General features: G+C 36.8%; 1 protein-coding gene across 1 annotated transcript in view; it reads left to right on the top strand.

Moving 5' to 3' along the window:
* Positions 1–18,148, top strand: part of slc13a1 (solute carrier family 13 member 1) — a 28,506-nt gene extending 10,358 nt beyond the window's left edge. Inside the window, exons 9-14 of the mRNA XM_061893660.1 lie at positions 4,562–4,663; positions 4,728–4,819; positions 4,878–4,972; positions 12,505–12,666; positions 17,761–17,898; positions 17,965–18,148. Of these exons, the coding sequence (XP_061749644.1) occupies positions 4,562–4,663; positions 4,728–4,819; positions 4,878–4,972; positions 12,505–12,666; positions 17,761–17,898; positions 17,965–18,099 (724 nt within the window). The 3' untranslated portion in view covers positions 18,100–18,148. The remainder of the gene's footprint in view (positions 1–4,561; positions 4,664–4,727; positions 4,820–4,877; positions 4,973–12,504; positions 12,667–17,760; positions 17,899–17,964) is intronic.
* The last annotated feature ends 3,797 nt before the right edge of the window (positions 18,149–21,945 follow it).

Consider the following 21,945-nt stretch of genomic DNA (forward strand, 5'->3'; position numbering starts at 1 on the left):
TTCATGTTATCATTTTTTCATTGCAGTAAGTAAATAATCTTTGATTGATTAATTCACTCATACATCAATAAATATTCATTCATTCACTAATATGGTTAATTTATGGAATCATTCCTTGATTCATTATTCATGTATTAATTTAACCATTCATCTTATCATTTTTTCATTGCAGTAAATAATAAGTAGTCTTTGATTGATTCATTCACTCATACATCAGTAAACATTCATTCATTCACTAATATGGTTAATTTATGGAATAATTCCTTGATTCATTATTCATGTATTCATTTAACCATTCATGTTATCATTTTTTCATTGCAGTAAGTAATAAGTCATCTTGCATCGATTCATTCACTCATACATCAATAAATATTCATTCATTCACTAATATGGTTAATTTGTCAAATCATTCCTTAATTTATTATTCATGTATTCATCTAACCATTCATGTTATCATTTTTTCATTGCAGTAAGTAATAAGTCATCTTTGATTGATTCATTCACGCATACATCAATAAATATTCATTCATTCACTGATATGGTTAATTTATGAAATCATTCCTTGATTTATTATTCATGTATTCATTTAACCATTCATGTTATCATTTTTTCATTGCAGTACATAAGTAATTTTTGATTGATTCATTCACTCATACATCAATAAACATTCATTAATTCACAAATATAGTTAATGTATTTGATCCTTCCTTGACTTATTATTCATGTATTCATTTAACCATTCATGTTATCATTTTTTCATTGCAGTTAATAGTAAGTAATCCTTGATTGATTAATTCATTCATACTGCAATAAACATTCGTTCATCCATTCACTAATACGGTTAATGTATTTGATGCTTCCTTGACTTATTATTCATGTATTCATTTAACCATTAATGTTATCATTTTTCCATTGCAGTAAATAACAAGTACTCTTTGAGTGATTGATGGATTAATTCATTCATTCATACACCAACAAAAACCATTTGTCTGTTCATGTTGTCAAACATTTATTCATTCATCATCAACCAATCATTAATCCATTCAGTTGATGCAATAAGTCATTCACTCATTTATTCATTCATACATATAGCATATCAACCAACAATTAATTAATTCATTATAATATATATTCTGTATGATTTTTATAAAGTTGAATGACTGTTTTTCTGTTCATGTCATCAGTCATTCATTCATCCAGTCGAATATACAGTACGATATATTGCTCATACATTCACACTATGCATTATTCATTTATCAATTCATATCATCGAACAAATCTGTTCAAGTCGTCATACATTCATTCATTGTCACCTATGATTAGTTTGATCATTCATCCGTCCATAAGTTAATCAAACATTAATCAGTTCATGTCATTAATCAGAAATCACCGACCTTAGGCAATTCATTTGAACATTCAGTCATATTTTCGCACATATAGTATATCAATCTTTCATTCATTCATTCATACATCTTATCAGTTTTTCATTCATAAATCAAGCAAACGTTTGTGCATGTCTTTAATTAGTCATTCATTCATGCCATGAGTATTTTTTATTCATAGTAGTGATCGTTACTGCATCCATTCATGTCGTCAACTTTTGATTTCATGAATTGTTTATCCATTCTTGTTATCATTCATACATTCATAAAATGTGGTAGTTGACGCATGCTAAGTGTTAGCATGTTAATGTTAGCATGCTAGCTTCTTTTTTTTTTTCTTTTTTTTTTTTTAGCAAATTTTTTGGTCGCCCACCATAGAGTCAAAAAATTGCTACTGGACACATGCTGACTGTTAGCATGCTAACTTTTTTTTTTTTAGCAAATTTTATAGCTGTACACCTCAGAGTCGTAATTTGCCACTAGAGACATGCTAACTGTTCGCATTGCCAATTTTTTTGACTAAGTTTGTGGCCTTTCACCTGAGAGTCATATAAATTGCAACTGGACGCATGCTAACTGTTATGATGCCAACTTGAACAAGCTAACTTTGTAGCTGTTCACCTCAGAGGTATATACATTAGTACTGGACCCATGCTAACTGTAGGCATGCAAACTTTTTTGGCAAATATTTTAGCTGTTTCCCTCAGAGTCAAACAAATGGCTACTGGAAACATGCTAGCTGTTAGCATGCCAACTTTTTTAACTAATTTTGTGGCCGTTCACCTCAGAGTCGACTGAATTGCTACTGGACACATGCTAACTGCTAGCGTGCCAACTTTTGGGGCAAATTTTTAGGCCGGTCACCTCAGAGTCGAATAAAATGCTACTGGACACATGCTAACTGTTGGCATGCTAACTTTATTGACTAATTTTGTAGTTGCTTCCCTCAGAGTCAAACAATTGCCATTGGACACATGCTAACTGTTAGCATTGCCAACTTTTTTGTCAAATTTTGTGGCCTTTCACCTCAGAGTGGAACAAATTGCTACTGGACACATGTTAACTGTTAGCATGCTAACTTTTGGGGCTAATAATGTAGTTGTTCCTTTCAGAGTTGAATTAATTGCTACTGGACGCATGCTAACTCTTTTGTCTAATTTTTTGGCCGTTCACCTCAGAGTCAAATAAAAAACTACTGGACTCAAGCTAACTGTTGGCATGCTAACTTTCTTGACTAATTTTGTAGTTGCTTCCCTCAGAGTCAAACATATTGCTACTGGACACATGCTAACTGTTCGCATTGCCAACTTTTTTGTCAAATTTTGTGGCCGTTCACCTCAGAGTGGAACAAATTGCTACTGGACACATGTTAACTGTTAGCATGCTAACTTTTTGGGCTAATAATGTGGTTGTTCCTTTCAGAGTTTAATCAATTGCTACTGGACACATGCTAACTGTTAGCATGCTAACTCTTTTGGCTAATTTTGTGGCCGTTCACCTCAGAGTCAAATAAAAAGCTACTGGACTCAAGCTAAGTGTTGGCATGCTAACTTGACTAATTTTGTAGTTGCTTCTCTCAGAGTCAAACAAATTGCTACTGGACACAAACTAACTGTTAGCATTGCCAACTTTTTGGTCAAATTTTGTGGCCGTTCACCTCAGAGTGGAACAAATTGCTACTGGACACATGTTAACTGTTAGCATGCTAAATTTTTCAGGCTAATTCTGTGGCCGTTCACCTCAGAGTAAAATAAAAAGCTACTGGACACATGCTAACTGTTAGCATTGCCAACTTTTTTGTCAAAACTTGTGGCCGTTCACCTCAGAGTCGAACAAATTGCTACTGGACACATGCTAACTGTTAGCATGCTAACATTTTGGGCTAATAATGTAGTTGTTCCTTTCAGAGTTTAATTAATTCCTACTGGACATAAGCTAACTGTTAGCATGCAAACAGTTTTGGCAAATTTTGTGGCCGTTCACCTATGAGTCAAATAAAAAAAAAAACTACTGGACTCAATCTAACTGTTGGCATGCTAACTTTCTTGACTAATTTTGTAGTTGCTTCCCTCAGAGTCCAACAGATTGCTACTGGACACATGCTAACTGTTAGCATTGCCAACTTTTTTGTCAAATTTTGTGGCCGTTCACTTCAGACTCCAACAAATTGCTACTGGACACATGTTCACTGTTAGCATGCTAACTTTTTTGTCAAATTTTGTGGCCGTTACCTCAGAGTCGAACAAATTGCTACTGGACATATGTTAACTGTTAGCATGCTAACTTTTTCAGGCTAATTCTGTGGGCGTTCACCCTAGAGTCAAATAAAAAGCTACTGGACACATGCTAACTGTTAGCATTGCCAACTTTTTTGTCAAATTTTGTGGCTGTTCACTTTAGAATCGAACAAATTGCTACTGGACACATGTTAACTGTTAGCCTGCTAACTTTTTCAGGCTAATTCTGTGGAGGATCACCTTAGAGTCAAATAAAAAGCTACTGGACACATGCTAACTGTTAGCATGCTAACTTTTTCAGGCTAATTCTGTGGCCGTTCACCTCAGAGTCAAATAAAAAGCTACTGGACACATGCTAACTGTTAGCATTGCCAACTTTTTTTGTCAAATTTTGTGGCCGTTCACCTCAGAGTCGAACAAATTGCTACTGGACACATGTTAACTGTTAGCATGCTAACTTTTTCAGGCTAATTCTGTGGAGGATCACCTTAGAGTCAAATAAAAAGCTACTGGACACATGCTAACTGTTAGCATGCTAACTTTTTCAGGCTAATTCTGTGGCCGTTCACCTCAGAGTCAAATAAAAAGCTACTGGACACATGCTAACTGTTAGCATTGCCAACTTTTTTTGTCAAATTTTGTGGCCGTTCACCTCAGAGTCCAACAAATTGCTAACTGGACACGTGTTAACTGTTAGCAGGCTAACTTTTTCAGGCTAATTCTGTGGCCTTTTACCCCAGAGTCATGTAAATTGCAATTGGACGCATGCTAACTGTTAGCATGCTAACTTTATTATGCTAACTTTTTTCACTGATTTTGTAGCTGTGCACTTCCAGGTCACACCACTTGGCACTTGACTTTCATCCATTCATGTGGTCATGTTCTGATTGGTGCATCTCTTCTTCGCATGCGTCATGTGATCATTGGGGTGTCGATTGGCAGCTACCAGGAGGCGTTCACTGTGGTGGTCTTTGTGCTGATGGTCCTGCTGTGGTTGACCAGATCCCCAGGCTTCATTCCAGGCTGGTCTTCTTTCTTCTCTCAGTGAGTTGGCACGCATCATGTCGCCGTCTTTCACTTGACGGACTCTTATCTTTCTGTCGCCAAGTCATGCCGACTACGTCACCGACGCCACCGTGGCGCTTCTCCTGGGACTCGTCTTCTTCCTGGTGCCGGCCTACGGACCCTCGCGCAGCTACGGTGACGCACGACACGGCTCTTTTAGGAAGGACACGAAACGATGTTGTTCTCCGTGCAGAGACCATGATCTCCTGGGAGGACTTCCAGACCTCTATGCCTTGGAAAGTGGCCCTGCTGGTGGGAGGAGGCTTCGCTCTGGCTGAGGGTACGAAGGTGAGATACTTTGTTTACCTTTTAGTCACTTTGGTGTGTGCAAGTAAAGTACTTCCACGAGAGCAGGGGTGTCCAAACTGCCATTTAATTTAATTCTAAATAGTTTAGAATATTTGCTGCCATCTTGTGGACAATGTGAGAAAATCAAATCAATAACCCTTGAAAGTCCTTATATTACTCCATTCAAACAACCTCCCCTAGTCATGGTGCAAAAAAAAAAATGTAACTAACTTTAAAGATGTTTTAAAAAAAAAAAACCTCCAAAAACTATTAAAAAAAAGAATATAATTACAGCCATTTAAATCCATTGCAATGCATGATGGGAAAATGCAAAACACTCCACACGTATCCATGTTTGGCGCATTTTTTTATTGATTACAAAACTTTAAAGAGGTTGTCACGGAAGTAAACAATGTAGACATTTCACATACTCAATATAGCTCGGTTGGTAGAGTGACCGTGCCAGCAACTTGAGGGTTCCAGGTTCGATTCCCGCTTCCGCCATCCTAGTTACTGCCGTTGTGTCCTTGGGCAAGACACTTTACCCACCTGCTCCCAGTGCCACCCACACTGGTTGAAATGTAACTTAGATATTGGGTTTCACTATGTAAAGTCAGTAGAGAAAAGCGCTATATAAATGTAATTCACAGTGTTTTATTTTCCTTTATTCAAACACAGTGTTACTGTTCAAACTGTGGGGCCAAAATCATGAAATATACTTGTGAAATAAAACCTCGGTCTTGTTTTTAATGAATACTTAGGCCTACTAGGCTACTGTGTCTTAATGTCGGCCTTTAGGATGGCGTTTGGAGAGCCAGGTGTTTTCTAAAGTGCTACTTTGGTGCCACTGGTCCAGATCACAGGTGTCAAATTTAGGGCCCAGATCTGGCCCGCTGAGTTATTTTAAATGGCCTTCAAAGGCCTGGAAATAATATATCTTGATAAATACAAATACAAAAATAAAATGGAAGAATAAATAATAATAATAAATATAAATACATGACAGCTTTAATGTGATCCAATATTTCAGCAAATAATATATGTTGTCATACTTTCCAAACACTTTTGTTTGTTGAAATAAAAAAAAACCAACTAAGTATCTGGTTGACGTATGTATTCAAAGCAACTTAACCATCAAATTGTACGATTCAGTAAAAGAAATATGTTGTTTTTTGACACCATATCACTGTAAAAAAAATAAAAACTGTACCATTTTTTTTTTTACGGCAAAACTAAAAACTAAGGTGTTGTTACGATGTATTAGTATAAATGGAAAATCGGTACCACTTTTTTATGGTTGAATAAAAAACAACAACAAAAAAACTGTCAGCTTTGTCGCCAGAATAAAAAAAAAAAGTGGACTTGCCGGTTGTTTTATTATAGATTGAAGTTAAATTAGCCCTGCGATGAGGTGGCGACTTGTACAGGGTGTATCCCGCCTTCCACCCGATTGTAGCTGAGATAGGTGCCAGCGCCCCCCGCGATCCCAAAGGGAAAAAGTGATAGACAATGGATGGATGGATGGATGGAAGTTAAATTAAAATTAAATTAAAATTAAATTAAAATTAAATTAAAATTAAATTAAAATTAAATTAAAATTAAATTAAAATTAAATTAAAATTAAATTAAAATTAAAATTAAATTAAAATTTAAATTAAAATTTAAATTAAAATTAAATTAAAATTAATTAAAACTGAATTAAAATTGAATTCAAATTAATAAAATAAAATAACATTTAAATTTTAATTTTAATTTAAATGAAATTAAACTAAAATAAAATTAAAAAAAATTAAAATGAAATACAATTAAATTAAAATGTATCTAAAATTAAATTAAAAGTGAATTGAAATTAAAATTTAAATTACAATTACAATTAAATGACATACAATTGAATTAAATTAATTAAATTAAATTAAATTAAATGTAAATAAATGGAATTGAATTGAATCTAATTGAATTTAAATACGGTTATTCTTTTTAAAGTGTACTTGAAAAATATGACTAATAGTAAAAGAATTGGGCAATTTCATCAGTTGTTGGCTATAGCAGTGGTCCCCAACCACCGGGCCGCAGAATAATTTTTTATTTATTTTTACTTAAAAAAAAAATAAAATAAAATAAAAAATAAAAAATATTTTTTGTTTTGTTTTTTTAAATCAACATAAAAAACACAATATACACTTACAATTAGTGCACCAACCACAAAAAACTCCCTTTTTTATGACAAAAACGCCCCTTTTTCATGACAAAAATGTCCCTTTTTCATGACAAAGAAAAAAAAATAAAAAATAAAAAGGATTCCCCCCCCCCCCCCCCCCCCGGGCCGCGGGACAAATTATTAAGCGGGGACCACTGGGCTACAGTGTTAAAACGAAAATTAAAAAAAACAGTTCGACATTCCTGCACTAGAGGGAGACAAAGTTGCCACACACGTCTGAGCAGGACGTTTATTCACTTCAAACCTGCCCTGTCTGCCAGAACCTGTTCGACGTGTTTTAGCGTCTTAAGCCTCATTTGAATATTCATGAGAGGAACAGTCAAGCAGACATGTTTGCCTCCATGAGGCGCACCTAAAAATGGCCTGCAATGCTCGGGACGTCTACGTGAGAAAAGATGGAGGCCGCTTGGATACACTTTGGACATTAAAGATGCTTAAAATCAATCCAATAAAAAAAGTGTTTTATGCAAAAGAGTAAATACAAACTGTAGCAATACTAAGGCTGGGGAGAAGATTCAAGAAGAATTTGACATGATTCGTAGAAAGCCTGATTAAAAAAATTAATTAAATTGAATTTTTTTTTAAATACATTGCTTTTGGTTTGTAGTTGGAATTAACGCCTTCTAAAAATAGTATGAAACATGTCATTATATATATATATATATATATATATATATATATATATATATATATATATGAGAGAGAGAGAAATAAACATTACAAATAATATATTAATTCATTAATTAAAACATAATGTTGAGCGTATGACAGTATTAATAATTTGTATAATTAACATTGAAAATAGCATTACAAAAAAATTTTAAAAAATAATTAAGAAATGTTTAACAGGTTCAGTATAAAGACTGATTCACAAAATGCATTTTGTTTGTAGTTAACTCGTAATTAATCATGATTAATCAAAGATGGATATAGTTTTTTTGATTTTAATAAACGTTCTTCAGACCAGGGGTGTCCAATTTACGGCACTTGGAATTAACGTCTTCTAAAAATAGTATGAAACATATAAAATATATGTAAAAAAATTTTTTTTAAAAGGACATAAAGAATTCATGAATTAATTAGATAAAGATAAAATTGAGAGAATAATAGTAGTAATAATTGGTATAAATAAAATTGAAAATATCATAATAAAATTTGATTAAAAAAATTAATAACAGAAGAAGTGTTTAACAGGATCAGTAAAAAGCCTAATTAAAAAATGCATTTTTTTGTAGTTACCTTGTAATTAATCATGATTAATCGAAGATGAATATAACTTTTTTATTTTTAATAAACGTGCTTTAGACCAGGAGTGTCCAATCTACTGCACTTGGAATGAACGTCTTCTAAATACAGTATAAAAAAAATATTATATAATATAGGTAAAAAAAATAAAAATAAAATAAAAATAAAGTATACTAATAATACATTAATGAATAAATAAAAGCGTAATATAAGAGACTAATAGGTATAAATAAAATAGAAAGAAACACAATGAACAAATGAAAAATTAAAAACCTAAAAAGAGTTTAACACGATCAGTAAAAAAGCCTGATTTAAATAATGCATTTTGTTCGTAGTTAACTTGTAATTAATCGAGATTAATCAAAGATAGACAGAAGTTTTTTTGTTTTTTATAACAAGTGTGCTTTAGACCAGGGGTGTCCTCCAACCTAATTTTAAACATCTGACTGTCAAGTTGCTGCAAATTTCCCGCCATCTTGTGGACAACATTAGTAAATCAGGTCAATGACCATGAATTTACTTATATGACCCAATCCAAACAACCTTTCCCACTCAACCACGTAGTCAACACACTCAGTCACGAATACCAAAACCTGCTCATTGAACATTGTGGAAGTTTTTTTTTTTTTTTTTAAAGTCCTATTACAACACATAATTTAAATTAAATTAATTAAAATCCACTAAAATGCATGCTGGGAAACATGCTTTACTCCGTATGAAGTAAAGGAGCTACACCAACACCTTCGTTACAGAAGTCACATGATGAAAAACACATCTCACTTAAATGGGTGCCATGAGGAACCCCTCAGTAATGAAAATCTCAATTTTGGTTCTGTTTGCTAGCAAGATTTAAATGTCTGCCAATATGTTTTATATGGTCCAAGTTCTCCTCTACAACAGGACCACTCCAGTGTTTTAGGCATTTGCTGCACTTAAGTTTGTCTCCCGCGCTTTGAACTGAACTCAGGGGCCAGTATGGTGTCATTCCTGGGCTGGATTTGGCCCCCGGGCCGCCAGTTGAGTAGCCCTGCGCTAACACTTCTGACACTGGCTAACATTAAAAACAAAGTGTTGCCTATTTTGGTGCAATGTCACGTTTTACAGTGTGAAGGGGCCAATCAAAAAGGAGCTGTGTGCCAAAAATGGCCCCACGGCCCCCACTTTCAACATCTCTGGTCTGGCACAGCTGTCAAAGTCATGGCCCGGGAGCCAGATCTAGCCCGCCACATCATTTTAATTGGCCCACCACATTATGGTGTACCTAATGAAGTTTCCAGTAGAAGAGCATTATGGTGTACTTAATGAAGTGTCCAATAGTAATGCATTATGGTGTACCTAATGAAGTGTCCAGTAGAATTGCATTATGGTGTACCTAATGAAGTGTCCAGTAGCGGGGCATTGTGGTGTACTTAATGAAGTGTCCAGTAAAAGTGCCTTATGGTGTACCTAATGAAACGTACAGTAGAATTGCATTATGGTGTACCTAATGAAGTGTCCAGTAGCGGGGCATTGTGGTGTACCTAATGAAGTGTCCAGTAGAAGTGCCTTATGGTGTACCTAATGAAGTGTCCAGTAGAATTGCATTATGGTGTACCTAATGAAGTGTCCAGTAGCGGGGCATTGTGGTGTACCTAATGAAGTGTCCAGTAGAAGTGCCTTATGGTGTACCTAATGAAGTGTCCAGTAGAATTGCATTATGGTGTAGCTAATGAAGTGTCCAGTAGTATGCATTATAGTGTTCCTAATGAAGTGTCCAGTAGAAGTGCATTATGCTGTACCTAATGAAGTGTCCAGTAGAAGTCCAGTATGGTGTACCTAATGAAGTGTCCAGCAGTAGTGCATTATAGTGTACCTAATGAAGTGTCTAGCAGAAGGGCATTATGGTGTACATAATGAAGCGTCCAATAGAAGGGCATTATGGTGTACCTAATGAAGTGTCCAGTAGAAGGGCATTATGGTGTACCTAATGAAGCGTCCAGTAGAAGTGTATTATGGTGTACCTAATGAAGTGTCCAGCAGAAGGGCATTATGGTGTACCTAATGAAGTGTCCAGTAAAAGTGCCTTATGGTGTACCTAATGAAGTGTCCAGTAGAAGGGCATTATGGTGTACCTAATGAAGTGTCAGGCAGAAGGGCATTATGGTGTACCTAATGAAGTGTCCAGCAGAAGGGCATTATAGTCTACCTAATGAAGTGTCCAGTAGAAGGGCATTATAGTGTACCTAATGAAGTGTCCAGTAGAAGGGCATTATGGTGTACCTAATGAAGTGTCCGGCATAAGTGCATTATGGTGTACCTAATGAAGTGTCCAGTAGAAGGGCATTGTGGTGTACCTAATGAAGTGTCCAGTAGAAGGGCATTATGGTGTACCCAATGAAGTGTCCAGTAGAAGTGCATTATGGTGTACCTAATGAAGTGTCCAGAAGTAGTGCATTATAGTGTACCTAATGAAGTGTCCAGTAGAAGGGCATTATGGTGTACCTAATGAAGTGTCCATTAAAATTACATTATGGTGTACCTAATGAAGTGTCCAGTAGAAGGGCATTATGGTGTACCTAATGAAGTGTCCAGTAGAAGGGCATTATAGTGTACCTAATGAAGTGTCCAGTAGTAGTGCATTATGGTGTACCTAATGAAGTGTCCAGCAGAAGGGCATTATGGTGTACCTAATGAAGTGTCCAGTAGAAGAGCATTATGGTGTACCTGATGAAGTGTCCAGTAGAAGGGCATTATGGTGTACCTAATGAAGTGTCCGGCATAAGTGCATTATGGTGTACCTAATGAAGTGTCCAGTAGAAGGGCATTATGGTGTACCTAATGAAGTGTCCAGTAGAAGGGCATTATGGTGTACCTAATGAAGTGTCCAGTAGTAGTGCATTATGGTGTACCTAATGAAGTGTCCAGAAGTAGTGCATTATGGTGTACCTAATGAAGTGTCCAGAAGTAGTGCATTATAGTGTACCTAATGAAGTGTCCAGAAGTAGTGCATTATAGTGTATCTAATGAAGTGTCCAGTAAAAGTACATTATGGTGTACCTAATGAAGTGTCCAGTAGAAGTGCCTTATGGTGTACCTAATGAAACGTACAGTAGTAGTGCATTATGGAGTACCTAATGAAGTGTCCAGTAGAAGGGCATTATGTAGTACCTAATGAAGTGTCCAGTAGAAGTGTATTATGGTGTACCTAATGAAGTGTCCAGTAGAAGGGCATTATGTTGTACCTAATGAAGTGTCCAGTAGAAGTGTACTATGGTGTACCTAATGAAGTGTCCAGTAGAAGGGCATTATGTTGTACCTAGTGAAGTGTCCAGTAGAAGTGCATTATGGTGTACCTAATGAAGTGTCCAGTAGAAGTGTATTATGGTGTACCTAATGAAGTGTCCAGTAGAAGGGCATTATGGTGTCCATCCCCATCCATTTTCTACCGCTTATTCCCTTTTGGAGTCGCGGCGGGCGCTGGCGCCTATCTCAGCTACAATCGGGCGGAAGGCGGGGTACACCCTGGACAAGTCGCCACCTCATCACAGGGCCAATACAGATAGACAAACAACATTCACATTCACATTCATACACCTGAGCCAATTTAGTGTTGCCAATCAACCTATCCCCAGGTGCATGTCTTTGGAAGTGGGAGGAAGCCGGAGTACCCGGAGGGAACCCACGCATTCACGGGGAGAACATGCAAACTCCACACAGAAAGATCCCGAGCCTGGATTTGAGCCCAGGACTGCAGGACCTTCGTATTGTGAGGCAGGCGCACTAACCCCTCTGCCACCGTGAAGCCCGCATTATGGTGTACCTAATGAAATGTGGGCCTACCGAGGATGTCGTAGTGGTTTGTGCAGCCCTTTGAGACACTAGTGATTTAGGGCTATATAAGTAAACATTGATTGATTGATTGAAATGTCCAGTAATAATGCATTACGGTGTACCTAATGAAGTGTTCAGTAGAAGGGCATTATGGTGTACCTAATGAGGAGTCCAGTAGGCGTGTATTACGGTGTACCTAATGAAGTGTCCAGTAGAAGTGTGTACCTCATCGGCGTGCTCGATGTCCCCGTGCGTGCAGGAGTCAGGATTGTCTCGATGGGTCGCCGAGCTGCTCTCGCCGCTGGGCAGCCTCCCCGTGTTGGCAACCGTCGCCGTGGCTTGCATCATCGTCACCACAGTAACGGAGCTGGCCAGCAATGCCACCACTATCACCATCTTCCTCCCCATCCTCTCGCCTCTGGTGGGCCACACACACACACACACACACACACACACACACACACACACACACACACACACACACACACACACACACACACACACACACACACACACACACACACACACACACACACACACACACATGTTATTACTGTTGTCTGCTGCTCACTTTTGAAGACGTCCAGTCACCAGGCAACAGAAATGACATTACTGAGTCAAGCCAGAGGATGTTTATTACCCTTAATGCCAACAATGTAATGTATGAGATGCACTCTGCTCTGAAACACACACACACACACACACACACACACACACACACACACACACACACACACACACACACACACACACACACACACACACACACACACACACACACACACACACACACACACACACACACAGAGGCGCGCATTACAACAATGTCTCATGGTGGCCACAGTTTGAACCTGGAACAGACTGTTGGTATTTCCATGTGATGCAGTATGTCAGGGGTCACCAACCTTTTTGAAACCAAGAGCTACTTCTTGGGTACTGATTAATGCGAAGGGCTACCAGTTTGATACACACTTACATAAATGGCCAGAAATAGCCAATTTACTAAATTTACCTTTAATAAATAAATCTACATATATATAAAAAAATGGGTACTTCTGTCTGTCATTCCGTCGTACATTTTTTTTCCTTTTACGGAAGGTTTTTTGTAGGGAATAAATGATGAAAAAAACACTTAATTGAACGGTTTAAAAGAGGAGAAAACAGGAAAAAAATTAAAATAACATTTTGAAACATAGTTTATCTTCAATTTCGACTCTTTAAAATTCAAAATTCAACTGAAAAAAATGAATAGAAAAACTAACTAATTCGAATCTTTTTGAAAAAAATAAAATCCTTTATGGAACATCATTTGTAATTTTTCCTGATTAAGATTAATTTTAGAATTTTGATGACATGTTTTAAATAGGTTAAAATCCAATCTGCACTTTGTTAGAATATATAACAAATTGGACCAAGCTATATTTCTAACAAAGACAAATCATTATTTCTTCTAGATTTTCCAGAACAAAAATTTTAAAAGAAATTCAAAAGACTTTGAAATAAGACTTAAATTTGATTCTACAGATTTTTTAGATTTGCCAGAATATTTTTATTTTTTATTTTAATCATAATAAGTTTGAAGACATATTTCACAAATATTTTTCCTCGAAAAAACAGAAGCTAAAATGAAGAATTAAATTAAAATGTATTTATAATTCTTTAAAATAAAAAATAAAAATACTTGAACATTGATTTAGATTGTCAGGAAAGAAGAGGAAATAATTTAAAAGATAAAAAGGTATATGTGTTTAAAAATCCTAAAATCATTTTTAAAGTTGTATTTTTTCTCTAAAATTGTCTTTCTGAACGTTATAAGAAGCAAAGTAATAAAATAAATGAATTTCTTTAAACAAGTGAAGACCAAGTCTTTAAAATATTTTCTTGGATTTTCAAATTCTATTTGAGTTTGTCTCTCTTAGAATTAAAAATGTTGAGCAAAGCGAGACCAGCTTGCTAGTAAATAAATAAAAAAATAAGAAAATAGGGGCAGCTCACTGGTAAGTGCTGCTATTTGAGCTATTTTTAGAACAGGCCAGCGGGCGACTCATCTGGTCCTTACGAGCGACTTACGTTGGTGACCCCTGCAGTATGTGATCTAGTATTAGTTGATCATACATATGTGATACAGTATATGATCGAGTATAAGTTGATCATATAAGTGATCTATCAGTATGTGATCTAGTATAAGTTGATCATACCAGTATGTGATCTAGTATAAGTTGATCTAGTATAAGTTGATCATACATATGATACAGTATGTGATATAATAGAAGTTGATCATATTAGGGATCTATCAGTATGTGATCTAGTATTAGTTGATCATACATATGTGATACAGTATATGATCGAGTATAAGTTGATCATATAAGTGATCTATCAGTATGTGATCTAGTATAAGTTGATCATACCAGTATGTGATCTAGTATAAGTTGATCATACATATGACAGTATGTGATATAATAGAAGTTGATCATATAAGGGATCTATCAGTATGTGATCTAGTATAAGTTGATCATACATATGATACAGTATGTGATATAATAGAAGTTGATCATATAAGGGATCTATCAGTATGTGATCTAGTACAAGTTGATCATACATGTGAAACAGTATGTGATCTAGTATAAGTTGATCATACATATGATACAGTATGTGATATAATAGAAGTTGATCATATAAGGGATCTATCAGTATGTGATCTAGTATAAGTTGATCATACATATGATACAGTATGTTATATAATAGAAGTTGATCATATAAGGGATCTATCAGTATGTGATCTAGTACAAGTTGATCATACATATGAAACAGTATATGATCTAGTATATGTTGATCATATAAGTAGTCTATCAGTATGTGATCTGGTATAAGTTGTTCATGCATTTGATACAGTTTGTGATGTAGTATAGGTTGATCATACATGTGATACAGTATGTGATCGAGTATTAGTTGATCATATAAGTGATCTTTCAGTATGTGATCTAGTATAAGTTGATCATATAAGTGACCTAGTAGTATGTGATCTAGTATAAGTTGATCATATAAGAGACCTAATAGTATGTGATCTAGTATAAGTTGATCATTCATGTTATACAGTATGTGATCGAGTATTAGTTGATCATATAAGTGATCTTTCAGTATGTGATCTAGTATAAGTTGATCATATAAGTGACCTAGTAGTATGTGATCTAGTATAAGTTGATCATATAAGTGACCTAGTAGTATGTGATCTAGTATAAGTTGATCATTCATGTTATACAGTATGTGATATAGTAGAAGTTGATCATATAAGTACAAGTATATATATAATACAGTACAGGTTCATCATAGGGTGAGTGATACAGTATGTGATCTAGTATTAGTTGATCATACATGTGATACAGTATAGGATATTGTATAAATTGAACGTGCATGTGATACAGTATGTGATGTAGTATAGGTTGATCATACATGTGATACATCAGTATGTAATCTAGTGAAAGTTGATCATACATGTGATAAAGTATGTGATCTAGTACAAGTTGATCATACCGTATATGTGATACAGTATGTGATCTAGTATTAGTTGAGCGTACATGTGATACAGTATAGGATATTGTAAAAGTTGATCATACGTGTAATACAGTATGTGATCTACAAACCCCGTTTCCATATGAGTTGGGAAATTGTGTTAGATGTAAATATAAACAGAATACAATGATTTGCAAATCATTTTCAATCCATATTCAGTTGAATATGCTACAAAGACAACATATTTGATGTTCAAACTGATGAACATTTTTTTTTTTTTTTTGAAAATCATTAACTTTAGAATTTGATGGCAGCAACACGTGACAAAGAAGTTGGGAAAGGTGGCAGTAAATACTGATAAAGTTGAGGAATGCTCATCAAACACTTATAAGAACATCCCACAGGTGTGCAGGGTAATTGGGAACAGGTGGGTGCCATGATTGGGTATAAAAGCAGCTTCGATGAAATGCTAAGTAATTCACAAACAAGGATGGGGTGAGGGTCACCACAAACAGTTTTAGAACAACATTTCTCAACGAGCTATTGCAAGGAATTTAGGGATTTTACCATCTACGGTCTGTAAAATCATCAAAAAGTTCAGAGAATCTGGAGAAATCACTGCACGTAAGCGATGATTTTACGGACCTTTGATCCCTCAGGCGGTACTGCATTATAAACCGACATCAGTGTGTAAAGGATATCACCACATGGGCTCAGGAACATTTCATAAAACCACTGTCAGTAACTAAAGGTGGTTGCCACATCTGTAAGTGCAAATTAAAACTCTACTATGCAAAGCCAAACCCATTTATCAACAATACTTTGAAATGCCAGTTGGCTGGGCCCGAACTCACCTAAGATGGACTGATGCAAAGTGGAAAGGTGTTCTGTGGTCTGACGAGTCCACATTTCAAATTATATTTGGAAACAGAGGACGTGGTGTCCTCCAGAACAAAGAGGAAAATAACCATTCGGATTGTTATAGGCGCAAAGTTCAAAAGCCAGCACTCCTGTCCAAAGGCAAAACCCAGTAACTCAATTTTGGTCAAAACTGAGCTGATAATGATTTTGGAGTTCCTAGGTGATATGCTTTACATCAGTGTATGCGATATTGTAATTTGGAAAAATTACAATATCGCAAACACTGATGTAAAAGCATATTACCTAGTAACTCCAAAATTAAGAAAGCTGCTTACTTACGGAACAAATTACAATATCGCATACACTAATGTAAAGCTAGTAACTCCAAAATTATTATCAGTTCAGTTTTGACCAAAATTGAGTTACTGGGTTTTGCCTTTGGACGGGAGAGCATCTGTGATAGTATGGGGGTGCATTAGCGCCTAAGGCATGGGTAACTTACACATCTTTTAAGGCACCATTAATGCTGAAAGGTCCATACAGGTTTTGGAACAACATATGTTGTCATCCAAGGAACGTTATCATGGATGCCCCTGCTTATTTCAGCAAGACAAGTGTTACCACAGCGTGGCTTCGTAAAAAAATAGTGCGGGTACTTTCCTGGCCCACCTGCAGTCCAGACCTGTCTCCCATCGAAAATGTGTGGCGCTGTTGAACGACTGAAGCTCTACATGAAACAACAATGGAAAAGAAATCCACTTTCAAAGCTTCAAAAATTTGTTTCCTCAGTTCCCAAACGTTTATTGAGTGTTGTTGAAAGAAAAGGTGATGTAACACAGTGGTGAACATGCCCTTTCCCAACTACTTTGGCATGTGTTGCAGCCATGAAATTCTAAGTTAATTATTATTTGCAAAAAAAAAATCAAGTTTATGAGTTTGAACATCAAATATCTTATCTTTATAGTGAATTCAACTGAATATGGGTTGAAAAGCTTTTGCAAATCATTAAATTCCGTTTATATTTACATCTAACACAATTTCCCAACTCATAAAGAAACGGGGTTTGTAGTATAAGTTGACCATAGAGGTGGTCTGTCAGCAAGTGTTTTAGTATTAGTTGATGATGTTGTTGAATGCTGGTCAGGCTGAAGCGATCCAGGTCAACCCTCTGTACGTTCTCATCCCGGCCACGCTGTGCACGTCTTTCTCCTTCCTGCTGCCGGTGTCCAATCCGCCCAACGCCGTGGTCTTCGCCTACGGACACCTGGACGTGATGGACATGGTGGGTGCGACACGCATGAATGATGTCACTTTTCATCCTGACCTCCACGCCGGCCTGCGGTTCCAGGTGAAGGCGGGGCTCGGCACCAACGTGATCGGCCTACTGGCCGTCCTATTGGCTGTGACCACGTGGGGCGTTCCTCTCTTCTCCCTGGACACCTACCCCGACTGGGCGCCGCCTCGCAACGCCACGACACCGTGAGGGGCGCTCACACACACCACCTGCACGCCACCACGGGTGTCCTGATTTTTTTTCCAGTGAAAAAATAAATTCATGTGGCGGCCATTTTTATATATTTCATTTTTAAAACAATATCAATCAATCAATCAATGTTTACTTATATAGCCCTAAATCACTAGTGTCTCAAAGGGATGCACAAACCAATACGACATCCTCGGTAGGCCCACATAAGGGCAAGGAAAAACTCACACCCAGTGGGACGTCGGTGACAATGATGACTATGAGAACCTTGGAGAGGAGGAAAGCAATGGATGTCGAGCGGGTCTAACATGATACTGTGAAAGTTCAATCCATAATGGATCCAACACAGTCGCAAGAGTCCAGTCCAAAGCGGATCCAACACAGCAGCGAGAGTCCCGTTCACAGCGGAGCCAGCAGGAAACCATCCCAAGCGGAGGCGGATCAGCAGCGCAGAGATGTCCCCAGCCGATACACAGGCGAGCAGTACATGGCCACCGGATCGGACCGGACCCCCTCCACAAGGGAGAGTGGGACATAGGAGAAAAAGAAAAGAAGCGGCAGATCAACTGGTCTAAAAAGGGAGTCTATTTAAAGGCTTGAGTATACAAATAAGTTTTAAGGTGAGACTTAAATGCTTCTACTGTGGTGGCATCTCGAACTTTTACTGGGAGGGCATTCCAGAGTACTGGAGCCCGAAATGAAAACGCTCTATAGCCCGCAGACTTTTTTTGGGCTTTGGGAATCAGTAATAAGCCGGGGTCCTTTGAACGCAGATTTCTTGCCGGGACATATGGTACAATACAATCGGCAAGATAGGATGGAGCTAGACCGTGTAGTATTTTATACATAAGTAGTAAAACCTTAAAGTCACATCTTAAGTGCACAGGAAGCCAACAACATATTAATATTTTAACCTTCAAGTTTGTTCTTAGGCACTCAGAAGGGTCTCAGTCATAAGAAATACAATTTTCTTTTAATTTTTTCTTTAACGCTTAAATCTCTGGAATAGATCAATTTAAGGTCTGTCAATATATATATTGTTTGATGTTTTATGCCGTTTTTTGTAAAAAAAAACAACAATACCAAAAACAAACCTCTTTTTTAATGTGCGTTTTTTTTGCTCCACATTGCCTGTGATTCATTATTATTTTTTGAGCAATGACAGTAAAAAAAAAAAAAAAAAAAAATCCCACTAAAATTATCCGGGATCCAAATTGACTCATAAAAGTGTTGAAAATTTGACGTGCGAGTTCTCCCACTTAAAATGATGACAGAGGTCTGTAATTTTCATCATAGGTACACTTCAACTGTGAGAGACAGAATGTGAAAAAAAAAATCCAGGAATTCACATTGTAGGAATTTTAAAGAGTTTATTTTTAAATTATTTGGTCAACCATTCAAAGCTCTCATTGATGGAAGGAGGTTTTGGCTCAAAATCTCACGATACATGGCCCCATTCATTCTTTCCTTAACACGGATCAATCGTCCTGTCCCCTTCGCAGAAAAACAGCCCCAAAGCATTATGTTTCCAGCCCCATGCTTCACAGTAGGTGTGGTGTTCTTGGGATGCAACTCAGCATTCTTCTTCCTCCAAACACGACGAGTTGAGTTTATACCAAAAAGTTCTATTTTGGTTTCATCTGACCACATGACATTCTCCCAATCCTCTGCTGTATCATCCATGTGTCCATTTTGGTATAAACTCAACTCGTCGTGTTTTTGTATTGTTTTTTTATGCCTTTTGGTAAAGAAACCCTTTGTTTTTTATGGCACATTAAACATTCATAACATTATTATTTTTTGAGCAATGATATTTGAAAAAGTAATCACACTAAAATTATTAGGGACCAAAAAGGGTCCCACTCAAGTGTTAAAAATAAGTCATACACATATATAGTCTTACTTTCAACATTTAATTCTGTAGATTAACTCCAGATCTATACATGTCGATTATACGTTTTTATTATTTTTATGTTTTTTTGGTTTGTTTTTTATGTCCTTTTTTTTTTTTTTTTAAAGAAACCCTTTGTTTTTCATGGCAAACATACACAATATGAAATATCAAAGTGAAATATTTGCTGTGAAGTAATTGGAGCCTTGAAAAGGTCAAAAATTTACAACAACATTGATTTTATTTCAATATTATTTTTCGAGAAATGACATTAAAAAAAATGAATTAAACTAAAATTATTAGGGACCTAAAATGGTCCCACTCAATAAAGTGTTAAAAAAAGTCATACATATTATATATATATATATATATATATATATATATATATATATATATATATATATATATATATATATCCATCCATCCATCCATTTTCTACCGCTTATTCCCTTTCGGGGTCGCGGGGGACGCTGGCGCCTATCTCAGCGACAATCGGGCGGAAGGCGGTGTACACCCTGGACAAGTCGCCACCTCATCGCAGGGCCAACACAGATAGACAGACAACATTCACACTCACATTCACACACTAGGGCCAATTTAGTGTTGCCAATCAACCTATCCCCAGGTGCATGTCTTTGGAAGTGGGAGGAAGCCGGAGTACCCGGAGGGAACCCACGCATTCACGGGGAGAACATGCAAACTCCACACAGAAAGATCCTCAGCCTGGAATTGAACCCAGGACTGAAGGACCTTCGTATTGTGAGGCAGACGCACTAACCCCTCTGCCACCGTGAAGCCCCAGTATATATATATATATATATATATATATATATATATATATATATATATATATATATTTTTTTTTTTTTTTTTTTTTTTTTTTTTTTTTAAATATATTTGTAAAATTATCTGGCTTGCCACATAAAGTGATATGGCAGGCAATATTCAAATTATCTGACGGGCAACATAAAATGATGTGGCGGGCCGAATTAAATCACCTGGCAGGCCACATCATTGCTATAGACATTGGAAGACCACTTTGAAATTATCTGGTAGGCTACATACAGTAAAATGACGTGGCAGGCAATATTACAATTTTCTGACAGGCAACATAAAATGACGTGGCGGGCCAAATAAAATCAACCGTCCGGCAACATTAAAACAATCTGGCTGGCCATGTAAAATGACGTGGCACGCTGCATTAAACTTACCTGACCGGCCAAATAAAATCGCCTGGCAGGCCACTTCATTGGCATTTGCAGACCACTTTGAAATTATCTGGCAGACCAAATGAAATCAACTGGCCGGCAACATTAAAACAATCTGGCCGGCCATCTAAAATGATATGGCAGGCCACTTTCAAATGATCTGGTGGGCCACTCAAGTGATATAGCGGGCCAGTTTTGAAATTATCTGGCGGGCCACATAAATTAGGTGGCAGACCACTTAGCAATGATCTGGCGGGTCACTTAAGTGATGTGGAGGGCTAATATAAAATGATCTGGCTGGCCACATAAAATGACGTGTTTGGTCACTTAAAATGACGTGGTGGGCCACGTAAAATGATGTAGCAGGCCAAATAAAATCAACTAGAGGGCTACTCTAAAATGATCTGGCGGGCCGCATCAAATGACGTGGCAGACCACTTTGAAATGATCTGGCGGGCAATCATGTGAAGTGTGGCTATTCTAAAATGATCTGGCGGGTTACGTAAAATGAGGTGGCAGACCCCTTTGAAATGATCTGGCGGGCCACATAAGTTGTGTGGCGGGCTACTCTAAAATTCCCAAAATATCTGCTCATTTCTATACTTAGCAAACTCACCCCGTGGGCCAGATAAAACCTGGCCTGCGGGCCGTACGTTTGACAGCCCTGCTCCACCCTAAAGAACTTCGTAACATTTTAATAGTTCAGATAAAAATACACAAATAACAAGTAAGAATAATAGAATAGAA

Source organism: Nerophis ophidion, linkage group LG03 (genome assembly GCF_033978795.1).
Source record: "Nerophis ophidion isolate RoL-2023_Sa linkage group LG03, RoL_Noph_v1.0, whole genome shotgun sequence".
NCBI lineage: Eukaryota > Metazoa > Chordata > Actinopteri > Syngnathiformes > Syngnathidae > Nerophis > Nerophis ophidion.